This window comes from Phocoena phocoena, chromosome 5 (assembly GCF_963924675.1).
Source record: "Phocoena phocoena chromosome 5, mPhoPho1.1, whole genome shotgun sequence".
Taxonomy (NCBI): Eukaryota; Metazoa; Chordata; class Mammalia; order Artiodactyla; family Phocoenidae; genus Phocoena; species Phocoena phocoena.
The window spans coordinates 117,284,767-117,305,025 of NC_089223.1; the positions used below are offsets into that span (position 1 = coordinate 117,284,767).

The 20,259-nt window shown below is 41.7% G+C and overlaps 1 protein-coding gene across 2 annotated transcripts in view; it reads right to left on the reverse strand.

The window, feature by feature from the left end:
• SEC24D (SEC24 homolog D, COPII coat complex component) overlaps window positions 1-5,010 on the reverse strand; it is a 110,952-nt gene extending 105,942 nt beyond the window's left edge. For both annotated transcript variants that reach the window (XM_065877528.1, XM_065877527.1), the window contains exon 1: window positions 4,893-5,010. In XM_065877528.1, coding sequence (XP_065733600.1) covers window positions 4,893-5,010 — 118 coding nt within the window. The remainder of the gene's footprint in view (window positions 1-4,892) is intronic.
• Between the last annotated feature and the right edge of the window lie 15,249 nt (window positions 5,011-20,259).

Genomic DNA, 20,259 nt, shown 5'->3' on the forward strand with positions numbered 1-20,259 from the left:
TTAGTACAGAGACAGGATAGGGGATTCCAGGCAGAAGGCAAAGCTCAAGTGAAGACCTGAGAGAGCATGGTGTGATCAGGGACTGGCAAAAGGTGCGGTGTGAACAGATGGTGGTGAAAGTGGCTGGAGCAGAGGTTGCCCAGGTTGGCTGGGGTCAGACTGCAAAGTCCTGGGTGCCACGTGGACTCTATACTCAGGGCAAAGGGAAGTCAGTATCACTGTTATCTGCAAAGTCATAGTCTTTGCCTGGCCACATCACTGGCATTTTCATAAGTGATCAGAGATAAAGAGAAATCAGGTTCTTTATAGAGCAGTATGAGAATTGTAATAGGAAAGCAAAACCATACCAAGAGAAAGATCTAACTATGCTTATGCTCAAAGAAAAATATCTAAAATCATAAACTGGTCTTTAATGCAGTGACAGATTTTATAGACCAGCTTATTCAATACCAATTTCAATTCCTTTCTGGCTTGCCTTTCTGTATGGTCCTGAGCTGGAAAGATGGAATCTCCATTTCCTAGACTCCCTTATAAACTGGGCTGCCATGTGCTCTAAATTCAGCAAAGCCAAACACCTTTGGGAGACCCTGGCCAAGGGGCAGAGATGGTGGCTCCAGGTTAGACAGGCAGTGGCTGCTGACGGAATAGCCCCATGTAGGGTGCACACTCTATGGACCGCAGAGTCCCAAGCCTGGTTCTCTGACTCTCTAATATTCTCTTAGCTTCCTGATACCCTTTTACAAATCTCTTTCTGCTAGACTGGCTTCTGTTATTGGCAAAAGAACCCCGACCAAAACAACATCGCAGAGAAGCACATCTTGGATTTGGCCCTGGATCTGACAAACTAAAACCAAAATTAAAAACTATTTGTTTAAAAAAGTTTATCTAAAATAAACAAAGATAAACTCTCTATTATATGGGCAGAACTGTAATGACTATTGTTCCTGAGGCACTGTGCCTGGGGCTGTACCTACATAAGCTCACTATTTATCAGAAGCCTCACCACCCCCAGAGCCCCCAGCCCCAGTTCCAGGACATCAACAGTTCTTGCCCCTCAGCTTCCAGACCAGTGGTCCTCAACCAAGGGCGATGTTGCACCTGAAGGGACAACAGGCAATGTCTAGGGCTTTTGGTTGCCAGGGCTTGGGGCCAGGGGCTCGGGGAGGAGCGGGAGAACTGGTATCTAATACTAATGGGCAGAAGCCACAGACGCTGCTAAAGGCCCTACAATGCATAGCACAGCCACAACAAAGAACTAGCTGGCCCCAAATGTCACCAGTGCTGAGGACAAGAAACCTTGCTCCAGAAAGCAGTGTGCCCACTCTGATTCCTTCTCCACACTCTTCCTAATGTGGAGTGTAACTGAAAAATATACACGGGATCGTGACCCTTCCCAGCCTACAATGCTTCAGCAGCACCCCACGGCCCTTAGAATAAAGCCTAAATAAAGCCTTAGTGGCCCCACTTTCCACTTCAGGCACCTCTCACTGCTCATACTCTACACCTCAGCCGTGGTAAACCTCTTGCGGGTCCTCAAAAGTGGCACCTCCCCAACCCCAGCCAGCTGCCTCCCTACCTGGCCAACTCTCACTCATCTTTCAGGTCTTTCCTTCCAGGAAGACTCCCTTCACCTGTAAGCCTTGGTTAGGTGCACCCACTGTGTGCTTCCAGCCCACCTCTACCTCCTCAAGATGGTGCTTCCCCCGCACTGTCATTGTCAATTTCCTTAATGCATGTCCTGCCAGACAAGTAAGTACTATAAGGACAGAGATTAGCTTCATTTTATTCACTGTCGTATCTCCACAGGTATTTTGCTCACTCAATAAATCTGTTATATTTGTTATTATATAGCACTAGCATTACACAACAGGCACAAATGGCAATATGGTAGGTAGGAAATTCAAACCAAGACTTAGCACTGGCCAGATCTACAGTAAAATAGATATTTCAAGGAACCACAGCTAAGTTGCCTGTGTCTGTCACACACACACAAAAAATAACAAAAGGATCACCAAAAGGCTAGAAAAGAAGGCACGTGATGACCAAAGACTAAGAGATCTAGGGTCATTCAGCACAGAGAAATAGAGGCCAGTGTAATCTAGTGACCTCCTTGAATCATTAAACAAAGACACCATAATTTACAGAAAGGTACGTATACAGAGTCGGATAGCCTGGTATCCATCTGAGAATTGAATAAGGAGAAAGAGGTTTAAATTAAAGCATGAAGGATTTAATCCAACAAAGACAGTTTTTTTTTTAATTATTGGTAAACACCTGAGTGCTTTGCTGAAGAATGCAGCAGCTGGTCATTCACTCATTCGTCGAACATACATTGAATGAAGACCTTCTCTGCTCAGGCACATCTATTATACACAGTATGGTAAATTGTAGTGAGGCTGCACAGGTGTTAGAGAACACAGGAGAAGAGGATTTACAAATAGCTTGAGGACGAATAATGGTCAGAAATGCCTGCAAGCACCACACGTGAACTGAGTCTGAAGGAGGAGTGTGAGGTACGCCCTGCTGGGAGGAAGAACATACAGGCACGGGTTGGCTTTCTGGTGGTCCCGGAAAGGTCTGAAGCAAAGGAAAGTCAGAATTAGATTTGCAGGCTATAAGAGTCCCTCCAGCACAGGGCTGAATGTTTGGAGAAAGGCAGAGAGGGTTAAGAGACCATGTTAGTAATCCAGGTGAGAGGTGGATGGCTGGAACAAGAATAGTGACAACAGGATAAAAAGGAGGAAATAGGTAGAAAAGACACTTACGATTACCCCAGAAGAATTTGGATTAGAGAAGGTAAAAGGAAGAGATTTTTTTTAAACAGTGAAACTTTCTAATTTGGGTAGCTGAATGAATGATAGCTGCCGGGTGAGATACAGAATATCAGAAAAAAATAGGTTTTATAAAAAAATACGGAATTATTTTGGACACGATGAGTTTGATATACCTATGTAAACAGGTGGGCAATTGAAAATACAGATTTGAGTTTAGGAGAGACATGTGAACTGGAGAAATAGATCTGAGAGACTAGTACTTTATATGGAACGATACAGTTAAGGGAAAAAATCTACAGAGTGAGAGGAAACGACGGGTGGAGACAGAAGAAAGAAGGAAAAACAGCACTGCTTAAGGGTCATGTAGAGGGGTGGGAACTCCTTAGAAGATGTCCAGAAACCCACCAAGAAAAATAACAAAAGGATAGTGTCACTGAAACCAAAGGAGAAAAGAGTTTTGTACAAACAAGAGCAATAAACGGTGTCAAATTCAAAAGAGGACAGGAGAGCATCTACTGCATTTGGTAATAGGAGGCCACCAACGACCCCGGTGGGAGAAGGGGAAGGGTGGATGGGGTCCAAGCTATGGAGCAGAGACCACACTGAGCCATGGAGGGGCTGCAAGGCAAGGATGGAGAGTGAGTGAGTGAAGTGAGTACTTGTTTAAGAAGATGGCTGTGAAGACAGGTAGGAAAAGTGAATAATACTGAATATTATACTTAGGTGTGTATTGGAGTTTGTTGTTTGTTTTCTTGAGGGACCGGGGCATGAATCTTGGCTACACCACCAGCTCTGTGACCTTGGATAAATCATTGTATACCAGACATTCAGTTTTCTTAGCTGCAAAATAGGGCTAATAACGTCCTGAGTAGCACTGCATGAGGATTAAAGAAAATAATCCACGTAAATCTTTTAGGACCAGCTTTTGATACATGGAAAGCATGCAAACAGAAATTTATAATTATCATTATATATAAATGCTGAGCGGGAATGAACCACCGGACAGAAAGAAACCAGAGAAAGATGGATTAAATGGTTCCTACAGGATCCAGACCTAGAAATGTCATGGGGAGGACTGGTCCTGGACAAGAGGAGGATGCCTCATTTGGAGGTTTTTAAAAATTATGGGCAGACTAAGTCACCAGAGTGACTTCCCACAGGAAATTCACAGTCTCACAGCATCTTCTACAGCAAACTGTGCATGGCTGCTACCACCAAGCCTCCCCAGAGGCTTTCCTCACCCCTGGCTGACTCTGCACCCATACATGCTACTCAGCCTCGATCCTACACACCTGAGTCAGTCTTGGTGAACCCCAAGAGACACTCATTGATTTATACACAGCCCATTTCCACCAAGGATTTGAACTGAATTCCTCAGAATTCCCTCAGAAGTCCCAAGAACTGTCTTACACAAGTATTTTTAGGGAATCTAGGATCATCAGAACTGAAACAAGCTGGTATTAGCCTCACTTCTGACTGAAACTTGGTCCCTCAGAGCAGCCCCTTGATAACAGGAGGTGACTTCATCGTGTCAGCTGCCATCAGGGCAATAGCAATCCCACTCCATTACTCCTTTTTCTCCCACCTCTGCTCCAAAGCCAAGATTCCCTGCTGGGTACCATATTTTAAGGCAACCAATATTATTCAATAATGATTTCAAAACAAGGCCATGTTTTTCTTGTTATTATCATCACTGAGTAATCTTCTGCATACAAATCTAATGATATTTTTCCAATATCAACATATGTATATATTTAATATATATATATTTAGTATATAGCGTGTGTGTGTGTGTGTGTATATATATATATATATATATACATACATAATTTGTGGGGGTTTTTAGTGTTTATAATAACCTTACACCACTGATTAATAGCAAAAGCAAGTCTAACAGTAAAAACAAAACACTCAGCAAGTGTCTTTGTTTTCATCTATATTTAAAAAACAAACTCATTCTGGTCCATGCAATAACCAAACTAATGAGGTAGGCTTTTCCAAATAATCCTATAATCTCAAGCCATGACCATTCAACTCTTCCAAAGCTCTTTCAGAACATCTTATGTCTCTGAGGCTGCAATTCGATAATCACATAGGGGTCAAAATAATGCACTTTACCTGGTGGAGAACCTGTGTGAGATGGGTCCCCATAGTGCCCATAATGCGGTGGAGAAAGGCCTATTCCAGGCTGGGACTGAGAATAAGGAGGTGTAGCCACATAGCCTTGTTGACTCATTATGAAAATATCATTCCAAGGAACAGTTCTATAAAAGAACCCTGCAACAGATAAAAGAAATTGTTAACAAGAGGGTTTGAGTCACTTAACGTTATTAAAAATATAAACACTGTTAATAAATGTTTATGATGGTTTGAGGAAAGGTACAATTATCAGGTGCATGAGACAGCTTCATATCATACAATATATCATATCATTACCCCCTAAAAAGGCTCTAACCATAGCTCTGTGGAACTCAGCAACTCACTTCTATAGCCCTAGGCAAATTCTCAGGCATGAAATCCTGAATAACAGCTGCCAACCACTTTTTCATTGTAAGACTAAACTGTTTCACAGAGAGTCTCTCATAAACGTATCTACTCTTTTGGTGCCTTTGGTTTCCACAGCCCCATTACAGCACAGAGCTTGTCACTGCCAATGTTCACCTTGTCATTCAATCGACTGACCAGCAGAACTGCTGGTAGTCTGCAATCAGATGTTTTGACTTGTGTCAGTTTAGTGCTATCCTAATTAGTCATTTTAACCAGGCAGTTAGGATAAAGAGAAATCAAAAGTCCAAAAAAAAAAAAAAAAAAAGTCCAACAAATATTGCAGAAGGTAAGGTGATAATGGACTGACTTTATGAGTCATATATTGATGAAGCCAGGTGGCAGCCTACAACTATTTGAGAGTTGTCAGTGGTTTCTCGGTCAAAGATGACAGACTTCCTTTCTGATTTAAATATCATACCTCTAAGAACATATGCACATATATTTAAGAAACTAAGGAAAAAAGTCCAATTGCATATGTGTTTAGGCACACACATACACACACAACTCACAAATACAACAGATCTATCTTGATTCTACTCAGAACCCAAACATCAATTTGTTTTAAATTTGTCATTTTCTCCAAGTTTCATAAATAAGAGACATTTCATAGAACTATTCTTAAAAAAAAATTATAATAGAAAAAGCTCTGAATCCTCGCAAGAGAAGTGGGTTTACACTACAAATCTGCCAATACTTGGCTGTGTGACATGGAATAAGCTGAAGAACCTCTCTGGGCATCAGGTCCCTCTTACAAAATAAAGCTTCTAAAAGCCTCTCCAGATATAAAACAATGATTCTATGATTTCTCTCCAGTTTTTTCACCCAGCATAGGAATATTCTTCCTTTTGTTATTTTATGATGCTACCTTTTACGCTAAAAGTTCAGTGCAACCTGCTAAGGTCTGAAATCTATATTCAGGAAACTGCATTCTTCATTTGGTTTCGTTTTCATATTAAACTCTAAAGACTCCAAAATTAAAGCAACGAAGTAAAAATATTATAAGATCACTTTCTTCTCCTTGGAAAGGGAGATCTAAAGAAAGGAGAGATAGGCCTGCTGGTCCACTGTGTTACTGACAATATATTTTCCCTCCTCCCACTTAGCGGAGAGAGACGTGGCAGCCTGAGCTTTGGTCAAGCTCATCCAACCAAGCGCATTTAGGAAGTCAGCAGGAACACACCTACGTAGCAGCCTGTTGCTGACTGACAGAAAGGAAAGGCAGGGATGTTCACTCCAAAGAGCAGGAAGCAGTCGGGTCCCTCTTAACTGGTCCTGGCAGGAATTTGCTTCCCCACGCAATCCAGTTTGCCACGTCAAACTTCCTCACACGGAGCCCCAAGTTAACAGAAACCTGACTCAGCTTCAAGAGGCAACATGGCAGAAAGCCACTTGCCACGAGCAGACCGAGGCTCAAAATCTGGGGAGCTTCAAGCCCAGGACAACCCCCAGTCCGCTGTCACTCAACCATTCCAGCCAAGATGGAATCTCACCCTGGGCCAAGTTCGGATTTGGACAAATCAGTTTCACTATCAGGCTGTCCCAAAGCTTGAAGGTACAGCTACCAATATTACCATGAGAATTTACAACATTCCCTTCCTCCAAAGAAGGGGAAATTAAGTTGATACGGAGATCAGAAAACCACTGGCAGCGACGCTGGAACACCGTGGCTACTGAGGGCCGTAATCAGGGAGTTAGTTCCAGCATCCCCAGACACAAAGATGGGGGCGGGTAAAAAATGCCCACGCCCACCCACCCCACCCCCAATTATTAAACTGCACGAAGGGGCTAAAGGAGCAAAGTAGGAGGTCTCCTCCGCTGCCCTGCCACAGGTGAGCATCCAGCCTCTGCCCACCCCAGACCCGCGTCCGGGCACCGCACCCCACTCCAACTGTGCCTGGGGAGGGTCCCGCCGGAGCGCAGCTCGGCTGGGCGAGGCATTACCTGGTCGGCTGCCGCACGCCGCCGGGCTTCCGAGAGCCTGCGCTCTGCTCCCAGTGCCGGTTGCCCCCGGTGACCCAGGTCCCGCAGCGGCCGCTTCTCCTGCCGTGCCTCGCCTCGGGCCGGTGTCCCCACAGGCTGGTTTCGCTCGCGGAGTTGCAGCTGGGCTGAGAACTGCCACGTCAAACACTCTCCCGGCTGCGCGCCCCCGGCGCCCGGGATCTGACCAGCGGCCGCGCTCCAGCCGGCGCACGCGCACAAACGCCGGCAGGGCGGGGCCTGCGGCGGCGCCCGCCACCCAGCGCGGCACACGTATTGGCCGCGCGTCCTCCCTTTTTTTTGTCTTTTTGCCCCTTCCTGTCCGTCATGTTTGCCTGTTCCTTTCCCTCCAACAGGTCAAAGACTTTAATGCTGTTGCTGAATCAGAGCAACATTTTTACCGTGGAGCCCCGTAGGAAGGAGGGAGTTTGTATTGAGGGTTCATTCATTCTTTCATTCAACAGGTTGCAGATTCGGCTGTTCATTCATTACATATTACTTGAGTAACTAGGATATTTCAGGTACTGCACTGCCGATACCGGAAGGTACACGCTTCCCGGATCTCGAAGAGATTACAGTCTAAAGGCGAATCTGGCACGTGTACACGGGCAACTTGATGACGTACTCGTGCGATGCACTAGAGAGGAAGGAACTCCCAAGGCAGCTGTCAGCGCGGCGCAGAAAGGGAGGAAAGGATGTCCCAACTGAAAAGTATGGGAAGACGTGTCTTCACTGAAGCTAGGATTGCTAGATTTCTGTGTATTCCTTCAACGAATGTCTACATATTCGTTGTCTGTGAAGCAGGATGACTGATCCCACCCCAAAATAGGGCTCGCTACATGTATAAGCACCCAACGTTTAGGTCACTGTACTGTGAGAAACAGCTGAGAAAGAAAGGCGACCTATGTGGGACCTGGAACTTGACCTCTCTCTCTAGACTTACAAATCAGGACCATCCGGCTGCTTTCTCACAACCCCCACTGCTAAATAGAAAGACCTTCAGACAACCCGATATTTGGTGTAACTACCACTTTGTTCAAACTTAGAAAAGTAAAACCAGACCAGTGTTTTGTTTTCAAAACACTTTCTTCTGGGGTACAAGAAAGTGGAAGCTACTTGACAGATTCCTTTAGTGATGAAATGCCTAGGTATTAGTAAAAACTTACATGAGTATGATGCTTCTGCTGAAATGCTCCATGAGTTTTGCAGGCATTTTATGTGTTGTTCCAGGGTAGTGAAGACTAATGGTCCCTTTCCGCATGTTACTTTTGTAAGATGTTAAGGTGTGATGCCCTGCCCACGTCCAGTTCAACACTGGTCAGGTTTGAAAATCTGCAATGAAAATTTGGTTTTAAATTTGTTTCTTATATTCTCAATATGATGGAAAATATTTGATAGAGTTTAGGAAGCTTTGCCTTGTTGAAGCAGTACAACTTGTAAGAGCAATTAAAAAAATTTTTCATATCACAGCCATGACACAATGTAGGAGAGAGTAGAGTCACTTGGAAATAGGAAGTGATGACTTCGTTAGCTTGCAGCTCCTGTAAAACCATTAAATTTGAATTAGTACATTTGTTCTCTCTCCTTACTCAGGGCACCAGGACAAACAACTTGTGGTTTCAGTTCTAAGACCATTTTTAATTCCTTAATGTTTAAAGCTGGGAGGGATTTTAGAGAGATGGATATTCAACTCAATATTCAGTAAGGTCTGAGTTCAACCCAATCATTTTATAGTTTAATAAACTGAGGTTCAGGAAATTAAAATGACTTACTAGGCTTAGAGTCAGTTGGAAGCCATGCCTTCTGATTCTAATTCCAAAGTTCTTTTCACCTCATATTTTTTTTCTTTTTGATATTACTCTGATTTGTTATTCTCTATTAACTAGTTCTGCCTTTTTCTCCTGTTACTGCTTTATATTCAAGCTTTCAAATAACTAAAATATTAATTAACCACACAATTCCACCAGTGATTGGAGTTACTAATCAGAAATCTCTTTTTCTGATGACGTGGAATTCTGGTTTCAGTCCTGCTTCCCTTCTCGTGGCCCCCAGTACCCATCCCTTAAGTGACTAACTTCTTACCTTATTCCTGTGGTTGGGTCCCTGAACTTCATTAGACCTGAGGGTCAGCCTGGATTCCCAGCCCTCCTGGGTCTGACCTGAGCTCTTTCCACCTGCGGTCAGCTGCTGATATTCCAGGTCACCCTGGTAACCATATCCTAATTGAAAGGTGAGGTCACAGGGAATGCCCATGTGCTGGGGTTCTGTGTTCTTAGGGTCTTTCTGTTCTAACTTTAAAAGGAAAAGAAAGAAGAGAGTCAACTCTGCAAAGACTATACAGAAAGAAGGAATTTCCTGACAATACTCAGGTGGTCTTTGGAAAGTCAGAATTATGATGCTCTAAGCATTTATGTAACTTAAGAGGTTTCTAATTACAAAGCTACAGTTTGAAGCAGCTTTATATTTAAAAAAACAACTGAAATGGCCAAGATTTGGACTATGTTAAATACATGGAAGCACAGTAAATTAGGCCAAGTTAAGTGGGGCTAGGGGAAAGGGTACATGGTAGGCTGAGTAGCAACCAATAACAGTAACAATAGAGTTCAGGTGTTCTATAAGGTCCAACACCAAGGTGTTTCTGGAATTACTTTTTTACAAATAACAGCTTTATTGAGATATAATTAACAATCACCCATTTAAAATATACAATCCAATGGTTTTTAGTATGTTCACAGAGTTGTATAGCCATCACCACAATCAATTTTAGAACATTTTCATCCCTCCTCAATAAACTCCATCCATTGGTATAGTAACTCCCCTTTCCCCCCTACCTTCCTCATTCCACAGTCCTAGGCAACCACTGATTTACTTTCTGTCTATAGATTTGCTTATTCTGTACATTTCATATAATACGTGGCCCTTTGTGATGATCCTTTTACAAGTTCATGTTGTAATATGTATCAGTATTTCTCTCCTTTTTATTGCCAAATAATATTCCATTATGTGGATATAGCACATTTTATTTATCTACTCATCAGTTGATGGGCATTTAGGTTGCTTCACCCTTCTGGCTATTATGAATAATGCTGCCATGAACATTTATGTACAAGTTTTTGTTTGGATATATGTTTTCATTTCTCTCAGGAATTTAATTCCCAAATCAAATTAAAAATGTACTTAAAAAAAAAAACCAGACAGTCTGGCTCCAAAGGTTGTGCTCTTAGCAACTATGCAATATTGTCACTCTGTATGAAATTTTATTTTTAAAATAAAATATGCAATGTCAAACCACAAAAAAAAAAAACAAATTAAAATTGAAATCAGTTGAGAATATAACTCACCAAAGCTGATTCAAGAAGAAACAGAAAAGAAGTTAAACACAGAGCTACCATATGACCCAGTACTTTCACTCCTAGGTAGAATTACTTTCTGAGTATCTCAGTATCTTGCTCTGAGTGTGCTACATCACTTATGGCTTTGGCCACAGAGTGGGCAGTATGATGTTGCATCTGCCAAACCAGTTGACTCAGGTTCGAATCCTGACACTATCACTCACTACCAGCTATGTGAGTTTTATTTATGTAACAAGTATTTATTAAGCACCCACTATAAGCTGGATGCTATTCTAAGTGCCGTGGATACAAAGTCAGATGTGATACCGCTCTGGCTGTTAAAAGTTCATGGAATAGTATAGGGATGGGCAAACTACAAAACCTGGCCAACCTGCCTGTTTTTGTAAAGCCTGTGAGCTGAGAATGATTTTTACATTTTTAAGTGGTTGAAAAAATCAAAAGAAGAATAATACTTTGTGACACATGCAAATTACATGAAATTCAAATTTCAGTGTCCATAAATAAAGTTTTATTGGAACACAGCCATACTTTTCATTAACATGCTCTGTGGTTGCTTTTGCACTGCAATCGCAGAGTTGAGTAGTTGTGACAGAGACCACAAAGCCCACAAAATCTGAAATATATACTACCTGGCCCTTTACAGAAAAAGCTTGCCAACCCCTGGTCTGGTGGGACCTACAATTCTAGTTCAGTGGATTAGCATTCTGTGAGAAGATCCAGGTCGCCACAGGAAAATGTAAGAAGGGACACTTAGCCCAGACTTGAAACGTGAGAGCTATCTCCCAGTAGAGGGAGTGTGTTCCCTGTCTAAACCTCAGTATCCTCATCTATAAAAGTGGGAGTAATAATAATAGTAACCTCAAAGATTGTTCTGGGTATTAAATGAGATAATGCAGATAAAGCACTTAGTACAGTGTTTGGCACATAATAAGTGCTCAATGATGTTTTGGTGCCATTGTCATAACCTTCATTATTAATAGCATATTTGTGACAATTGAATGTAAGTAGATAAAGTCTAAGGATGAAACCCCAGGGAACCCTACAATGGGTGCAGTTTCTAAGCTTACGAATCTTGGCTCACTTGTACATGTCGGATACATTCTTCTCATTGCGATCATGAACATTAAAGGATATAAAATAAATGAAGTGCTATGGAATAAGGTGAAATAGAGCAGGGTAAGGAGGATTGGGAATGCTGAGTTGGCAGTGGAGAGTATTAAATGGTGTAATTAAGTGATTATAGTATTACATAGGGTAGTTAGGGTAGGGTTCTGAGGGGGCCCTGGAGGCAGTTCACTCAGATCTCCTTTCAAGATAACTTGCTTCAAGGAATGTAAGGGACTGACAGCCTTCAGTTGTCATGCCTTTGGGCTTGCTAGGGCATTCATCCCAAAGCAAATGCCCTCTCAGCAGTTCCAGGCCAATGGCTGAGTATGGTGGAATACTAAAGTCACAGTATTTCTGTCCAACATGGGACCCCTCTGTAAGAAACCTTTTCTCTGGGGTTCCTATTGCCCTGGCCAAGACTTCCTCAGAGAGCTGCAGTACAATTTGAGGCTCATCCTACCCAATCCTCCCACCTCCTCCACTGCTTTTCACAGGTGTCAGATCTGCATGCCACCTGCCTCCTGTTCCCTCTTTTACATCCTTCACATGTGTTTTCCCCAATAACTCTCTTGTACATCTAATTCCACATTGGTGACTGCTTTTCAGGGGGCCTGAATTGATACAGCATCGCAAGGTGTGATCTGAACAAAGCCTTGAAGGAGGTCATGGAGGCCCCCATGCAGGTTACCTGGGGGCCTGGCATTCCACGCAGAAGGGAGAGCCTCCAGAGTCCCCATGTTAAGAAGGAGGGTGCCTGGCATGCTCCAGGAGGAGGAGACCAGCAAGGGAGGAGCTGAGGGAATGAGGGAAAATTGTAGGATAGAAGGGCAAAGTGGGGAAGGAGATGGTATACGATACTTTAGGCCATTTTAAAAGAGTTTGATTTTTATTCTGATTTTTTAAAGGGGTCATTTCAAGTTTTGAACTGAGGAATGGTAGGATCTGATTTGCTTTTCAATTTTTTTTTTTTACTTATATGTGAGGTGGCATCTCTTCATAGAGAATCTGGTGTTCAGAAAACATTTATTTTACAAAGTCTCAGTGAGATTTTAGGCCTCAGAAATTTATCCTTCAGTCATTTGGTTTCCCATGTTTTCTCAGTGCTGGCTAAGGTTTGAGGAGGAACAGGAAATGTAGCTTTAGGATCTACTATAAAAGTAGGAGGAAAACTTGAGTCATGACGGCTGCATGGCCATAGTTCTGTATTCATAGCTCACCCCTTATACCATATTCCTGGTGACTTGAAAGGTTTTCCAATTGATGAAGTAAATGAGATAAGACAGTGTTTTTCTTGCACTGACTTTCTTGATCTAAGCAAAAAAGTCAGGAGAACAGGCACTTAAGAGGTGAATGAAACCGAATTTTTATGTAACAAAGGGCTTATAAGGAAGGTACTCTCACCTTCATAATATTGAAAGCTTATTATGTGATAGCAAGATATCACAATCTTGCTATTAACATTGAATTGAGAAATAAAAAGCAGGTGATAATTCACTAAAATAGGAAGAAGTAGAAATGGTACTCACAACTTAATTGAAGTCAGTGCTTGAATGTATGATCATTAACAAGAAGAAATGATTTTCCTTTGATTCCTTCCTTGAATCCACTTACTTGATTACCTAGAAAAATAATGCAATTCTATATTGTTAATTATAAATTAAAATATCAGAAATTTAGATTTTGGAATATTATATTTGTGACAGAGACTGCTAATTTTTCTGGGATACTATCCATTCTTCTGAGTTTCAGCTGGTGTGTGATTGATTACTCAGCCAAAGACCGCAGCCCTAGCCTTCTTTACAACTGGTTTTCATTCTGTGATGCACTGACCAGAGTGGAAATTATGTATGCAACTTCTTTGTCTCATCTTTAGAGTTTCCATCCCAATTCTCTCACCTTCCTGCAAGCTGAGATGTAGACATGGTAGCGATCAAGGCAAATTAGCCATCTAGATGAGGACAATTCTCTAGGGGTGATGACAAGAAATAAGATGAAAGGAACTCTGGTCCCTGGATATCTCCATGAAACTCATGTCTACCTCTGAGCTGTTATATGACAGAAAAATAAACTCTAGTTTGAGCCAGTGATTTTGGGTGGAGGAGGGACCTCTTACAACAAATAATTATATATTTTAAATTAGTATATTAAAAAAAAAAGTAATACCTGTCAATTGTACATTGAATATACTAATTTAAAATATATAATTATACTAGTCAGAGTAAATTTGTCAAAAACAACAGATCAGCATATATACTAGAATAACAAGGGTACTATGGATAAGACTGAATTAACCAAATATGAGAAAATGTAGAGACAGTTTGGTGATTCTATTGCTTTGATGGAGTCTAGCATTAAAACCATACCCTGATGGGTAAGGGTGGAGTTTTCTTTTGAAGGGAGCAGATGTTTCTATCATTAATCAAAGTGGATAGTGTTTTATTGGCCAAGAACTAAGGTGATTTTCTGGACTGAGGAAGGAGAGGGTTCCCTCTCCCTTTCTCCTAGGTCTAAAAGTTCAGTCTAGACTTAGAGACACAGAGAAGTCTGCCACTATGCCAGTTGGGGAGTAGGTCTGGAGAGCTCATCCTGGCCACAAATGTCCTGTGTTGGTGGCAACAGTAAGAGCAGAAGCCCATTTCCTCTGGAGCACCCTGCAGCCTCTACGAGCACTTCTGAGTCCCATTCATCTCCACAAACAGGCATTGAGAGCAATTGTTTAGAGGTGAGTAGGGCAGGGTTCTTTCTCACTTTGGCTCTGATGAATTGGAAGCCTTAATATTGTTAAGAAGTCAATTCTTCCCAAATTCATCTGTAGATTCTATGCAATCTGAATCAAAATCCCAGCAAGGGTTTTTTCTTGAGGAAATGACTAGCTATTCAAAAATTCATATGGAAATATGAAATACCCATATTAATCAAAACAACTTTGAGGGACTTCCCTGGTGGCACAGTGGTTAGGAATCCACCTGCCAGTATAGGGGACACAGGTTCGAGCCCTGGTCCAGGAAGATCCCATATGCCACGAAGCAACTAAGCCCACGAGCCACAACTACTGAACCCACATGCCACAACTACTGAAGCCCGTGCGCCTAGAGCCCATGCTCCGCAACAAGAGAAACAACCGCAATGAGAAGCCTGCACAAGAAGGGTAGCCCCTGCTCGCTGCAACTAGAGAAAGCCCTCCCACAGCAGTGAAGACCCAACACAGCCATAAATAAATAAATAAATAAGATTTATTTAAAAAAAAATCAAAACAACTTTGAAAAAGAACAGAGTTGGGGAACTTATATCATCTGACTTTAAGACTTATTATAAAGCTACAATAATCAAATCAGTATGGTATTAGCAACAAAATAGACAAAAACATTAAGGAAACAGATTAGAGATTCTGGATATATTTATATAGAAATATATATATTTATATTCAATTGATTTTCAACAAAGTTAAAAAAGGAGAACAGGCTTTTCTTGTCATTCCAATAAATGGTACTGGAACAATTTGATATTCACATGCAAAAAAATGAACTTCAATCTGTACCTCCTACCTCGCATCATATTTAAAAATTAATTCAAGGGCTTCCCTGGTGGTGCAGTGGTTGAGAGTCCACCTGCCGATGCAGGGGACGTGGGCTCATGCCCCGGTCTGGGAGGATCCCACATGCCGTGGAGCGGCTGGGCCTGTGAGCCATGGCCACTGAGCCTGAGTGTCCAGAGGCTGTGCTCCGCAACAGGAGAGGCCACAGCAGTGAGAGGCCCGTGTACTGCAAAAAAAAAAAAAAAAAAAAAAAAAAAATTAATTCAAAATGGAACATAGATCTTAATGAAAAACCTAAAACTTTAAAATCTAGATCACAAATACTTTTCTCCTGTTTTCTTCTAGAGACTTTAAAGTTCCAAGAACAAAAACACATGTCTGTACACAAATGTTCATAACAGCATTATTTGTAAAGGTTCAAAGCTGAAATTAACCCAAATTTCTATGAACAGGTGAATAGGTATACAAACTGTGGTATATCCATACAGTAAAATACTCAACAATAAAGAGGAATGAACTACATGCAACAAATGAATGAATCTCAAAATAATTATGTTGAGTGAAAAAAGCCAAACAAAAAGGAGAACAGAAGATTCCATTTTCATAAATTTCCAAAAAATGAAAACTAATGTATAGTGACAGAAAGTAGATCAGTAGTTGCTAGAAATGGGGAGGGGGCAGAGTGGGGGATTATAGAGGGGCAATGGATACTTTTGAGGTTGATGGATATGTTCATTATCTTGATTGTGATGATGGTTTTACAGGTGTGTGTGTGTGTGGTGTGCGTGTCTGTGTATCTCAAATTGCGTATTTAATTATGTAGAGTTAACTGTATTTTAATTACATACTTTTAATTGAATTTATTGTTTTTTCTACAGGCTTGATATTTTTGTGATATTAAGATTTTCCAACCCAGACCATACTCAGTTGATTGCTTTGCCTTTGGGCCCTTCAATAAGTTAGTATAGATTTTTTTGGTTTTTGTTTCTTGTTGGTTTTTTTTTTAATATTGGTCCTTTATTTTTCTTTTTAGCTTAATTCTTTATTGCTATCTGTTTTATGTGTGTTTGCTTTTTCTCATTTCTGTGTCTGTTTATTGACAGTAAGGGAAAGAAAAGCTATTGATTTTTAAATATATATGGGATCAAATTATCAAATTCTCTTTTTTATTACTTTAAAACTGATTTTTTTAGGTGTACAACTACATCATCAGCTCTATATATTTTTTATACCAGTGGTTTTACAAATTATTTCATTTAACATTTTTTATTGCTCTCATTGAAACTTCTAAAATAATGTTGATTAATAAATGATGGTGGGCTTCCCTGGTGGCACAGTGCTTAAGAATCTGCCTGCCAATGCAGGGGACACGGGTTCGAGCCGTGGTCTGGGAAGAGCCCACATGTGGAGCAACTAAGCCCATGCACCAGAGCTACTGAGCCTGCGCTCTAGAGCCCATGAGCCACAACTACTGAAGCCCACGCACGTAGGGCCTATGCTCCTCAACAAGAGAAGCCACCGCAGTGAGAAGCCCGCGCACTGCAAAGAAGAGTAGCCCCTGCTTGCCGCAACTAGAGAAAGCCCATGTGCAGCAACTAAGACCCAACGCAGCCAAAAATAAAATAAATAAAATACATAAATTTAAATAAAAACAAAAAACGATGGTGAACATTTCTGTTTGCGCTCTTAAAGGAAATGGCTTTAGCACATGTATTCAAATGATGTTTTAGGTAAAAGTGATAAACATCATAAATACAGAAACACCTGTTCTGGTTTGCTTTCCTTAAGTATAAAGGTTGGAAAGCTAAAATAATATTTTCCAGAATTCCTTGCATTGAGGATTTTTTTCGTTCTTTGATATTTTCTATATTTTTCAAATTTTCTACAATGAACACATAACTTAACCCAAGTACACATAGCTGGTAAGTGGTCAAGCCAAATAAATATACACAAGTATATCGGTCAAAACACTGTCCCAATGAGCATGATTGCTTCTCATTGGATTTATTATTGTATTGTAATTGCATTATTTGTTATCTAAATTTTATTTGCATTATCTATCTCACTTGGAAGATTGAATAAGAACAGCCCAGCATACATGTGGGCACTTGTCTTTTGGTGATCTCACCTATGTATTCTTTGTCTTTGCTGCTTTTAGCCCTGTTCACTTGTAACAAATTCTACTTGTTGCTATAATGTGATCCTTTTTGTTCTTACTTTGTTACAAAGCAAGCTACTCATTTGTTGAGGAGGGGCAATTTCAATATTTCAGAAGCTGATTTTGTCCCTCTCTGCTCTTACACTTCAGGTGTGCCTCTACCAGATGTTAATGTGCTATACGAAGGTGCCTCTCTACTTAACCCAGATTTCATAGGATAATCAAATGTCAGAGTTGGAAGAAGCCTTAAAAATCATTCTAGTCTGGGCTTCCCTGGTGGCGCAGTGGTTGAGAGTCCACCTGCCGATGCTGGGGACACGGGTTCGTGCCCCAGTCTGGGAAGATTCCACATGCCGCGGAGCGGCTAGGCCCGTGAGCCATGGCCGCTGAGCCTGCGCGTCTGCAGCCTGTGCTCCGCAACGGGAGAGGCCACAACAGTGAGAGGCCCGCATACCACAAAAAAAAAAATCATTCCAGTCTATCCAGTATTTTCATTCTCCAGACGGGAAGGCTGAGGTTCAGATAGTCAAGCTCAGAGTCACATGGATTCTGAAAAGCTAGGAATAGAATCCAGAACTGTCAATCTGCACTCCAGTGCCTTTTCCATGATTCCAAACTCCCTTCACATTTCCTATATTTTCGTCAAAAAGCCTATTTTGGGCTTCCCTGGTGGCGCAGTGGTTGAGAATCTGCCTGCCAATGCAGGGGACACGGGTTCGAGCCCTGGTCTGGGGAGATCCCACATGCCGCGGAGCTACTAGGCCCGTGAGCCACAACTACTGCGCACCGCGCACCGTGCACCGCGATGAAGAGTGGCCCCCGCTCGCAGCAACTAGAGAAAGCCCTCGCACAGAAACGAAGACCCAACACAGCCAAAAAAAAAAAGCCTATTTTAAGAGTTAAGCAAATTTGAATTATAACTACATTTCAAGAGAATACTTTTTTTTTTTTTTTTTTTTTTTGCTGTACGCGGGCCTCTCACTGTTGTGGCCTCTCCAGTTGCAGAGCACAGGCTCCGGACGCACGGGCTCAGTAACCATGGCTCACGGGCCCAGCCGCTCCGCGGCATGTGGGATCTTCCCGGACCGGGGCACGAACCCGTGTCCCCTGCATCAGCAGGCAGACTCTCAACCACTGCGCCACCAGGGAAACCCCAAGAGAATACTTTGAAGCAAAATTTTATAAAAGAATTCTCTCTCTCTCTCTCTCTCTCTCTCTCTCTATATATATATATATATATATACACACACACACACACACATACACATTAAAATGTGTAACAAATAGAAAGGGGGAGGGGAGAAGGGAGGGGAGGGGAAGGGAGGTCATCCATTTATGGCTCACTTTAACCCAACACTGTACACAGTCCTTGAGTTCCTGGGAATTTGGCTCTTAACTTCTGTCTTTCTAGGTTCCACACCTTCTTACCCTGGATTGCACTGACAGTTTCCAAGCCGTCCAAGGGAAGATACAAATCTGTTTCTGTAGCACAATGCTTTAACTCTAAAAGCCAATTCTTCTGCCTCCAAATTTCAGCTTTAAGATCTCATCTTTACAGAAAGCAGGTGCAAAGTGTCACTGAGTGGGAAGCAGAAAGTGGGAAATCAAAACCTTCTCCTTAGATAGGATGACCTTCCATGTACTCTCTTGGAGAGGAGGAACCGCCTCCTCTTTCCTATTTCTGAGGTTGAACTTTCTGTCCTGTTTAAATGTATCACTAATGTATCTACTGTTTCTACTATGGTTTTAAACCATTTATTGCCCCACTAAATTAACCATACAGTTTACAATGAAACAAAATCTTTTAAATGGTAATATAAATGAGGGAAAATCTGATTTGTTAGATCTCACCACTCTGTCTTAAAACTTTGGCTTCACTAAATCTTGATAGTCTCATTATCTACATAAAGAACCCTAACTTCTACATTCTATATTCTCTCCACAAATGTTGGCTAATTTCTCAGATGGTTCTCACACAACCTTTTTTTTTTTTCTAATTCGTCACTGCCTTGCTTCCTTATTTCTTGCCTACCTCTGTTAAGCCCTTTGAAAAGAACCAGCTCTCTCCTCCCATGCATCAGGTGCTTACAAGGCCCTGAAAAACATCGCTGCAATTACAGACTGATGAAAAAAATCTCTTATCACTGAATCACCTGAGTTAGCAAATGAGTGGCACTTCCCTGTCTTTATAATCATTGTTTCTGCTTTTTGCATGAGTGTGATAGACTGAAGTCTAGGCTCCTGTGTAAATGTGTGACCCGCCGTTTCTATAACTGGGATAATGTCTTCCTCATGTAATTAGGCATAAAAGCTTTGAACATTTTGCATTTCCTCGGTATATCTCCATCCAAATTTGTTTTTTTTAAGATAAGACAACAGGCCTCAAATGGGGTCACTCATACTAAGCCCCACATCACCAAACCAAGACTTAATTACAGTTTGGGCTCTCCCAGAAATGGAATCTCACACCAGTCAATCAGGAGTTGCCTGATCAGGAGTAGTGAGGTAATCTGCCTGATAGACCCGTGCTGCCTGATAGACCCGTGCCATCCCCTAAAGGAAAATAACCTTGCAGTAACCAATTTGCTTTTTGCCTGATAAAACTTCCTTGTTCCCACTCCCTTCTACCTATAAAAGCCTTTCATTTTGTGCAGCTGCTCAGAGCTTCTTTCTATCTGCTGGATTGGATGCTCACTGATTTTGGGGACTTGACCTCAGTAATGAAGCAAGTCTCTGGCAGGCATATCTGTACCTCTGATATCACTTGAATTCAGGGGATGCCAAATACAGCTATGATGTTTCTGCTTA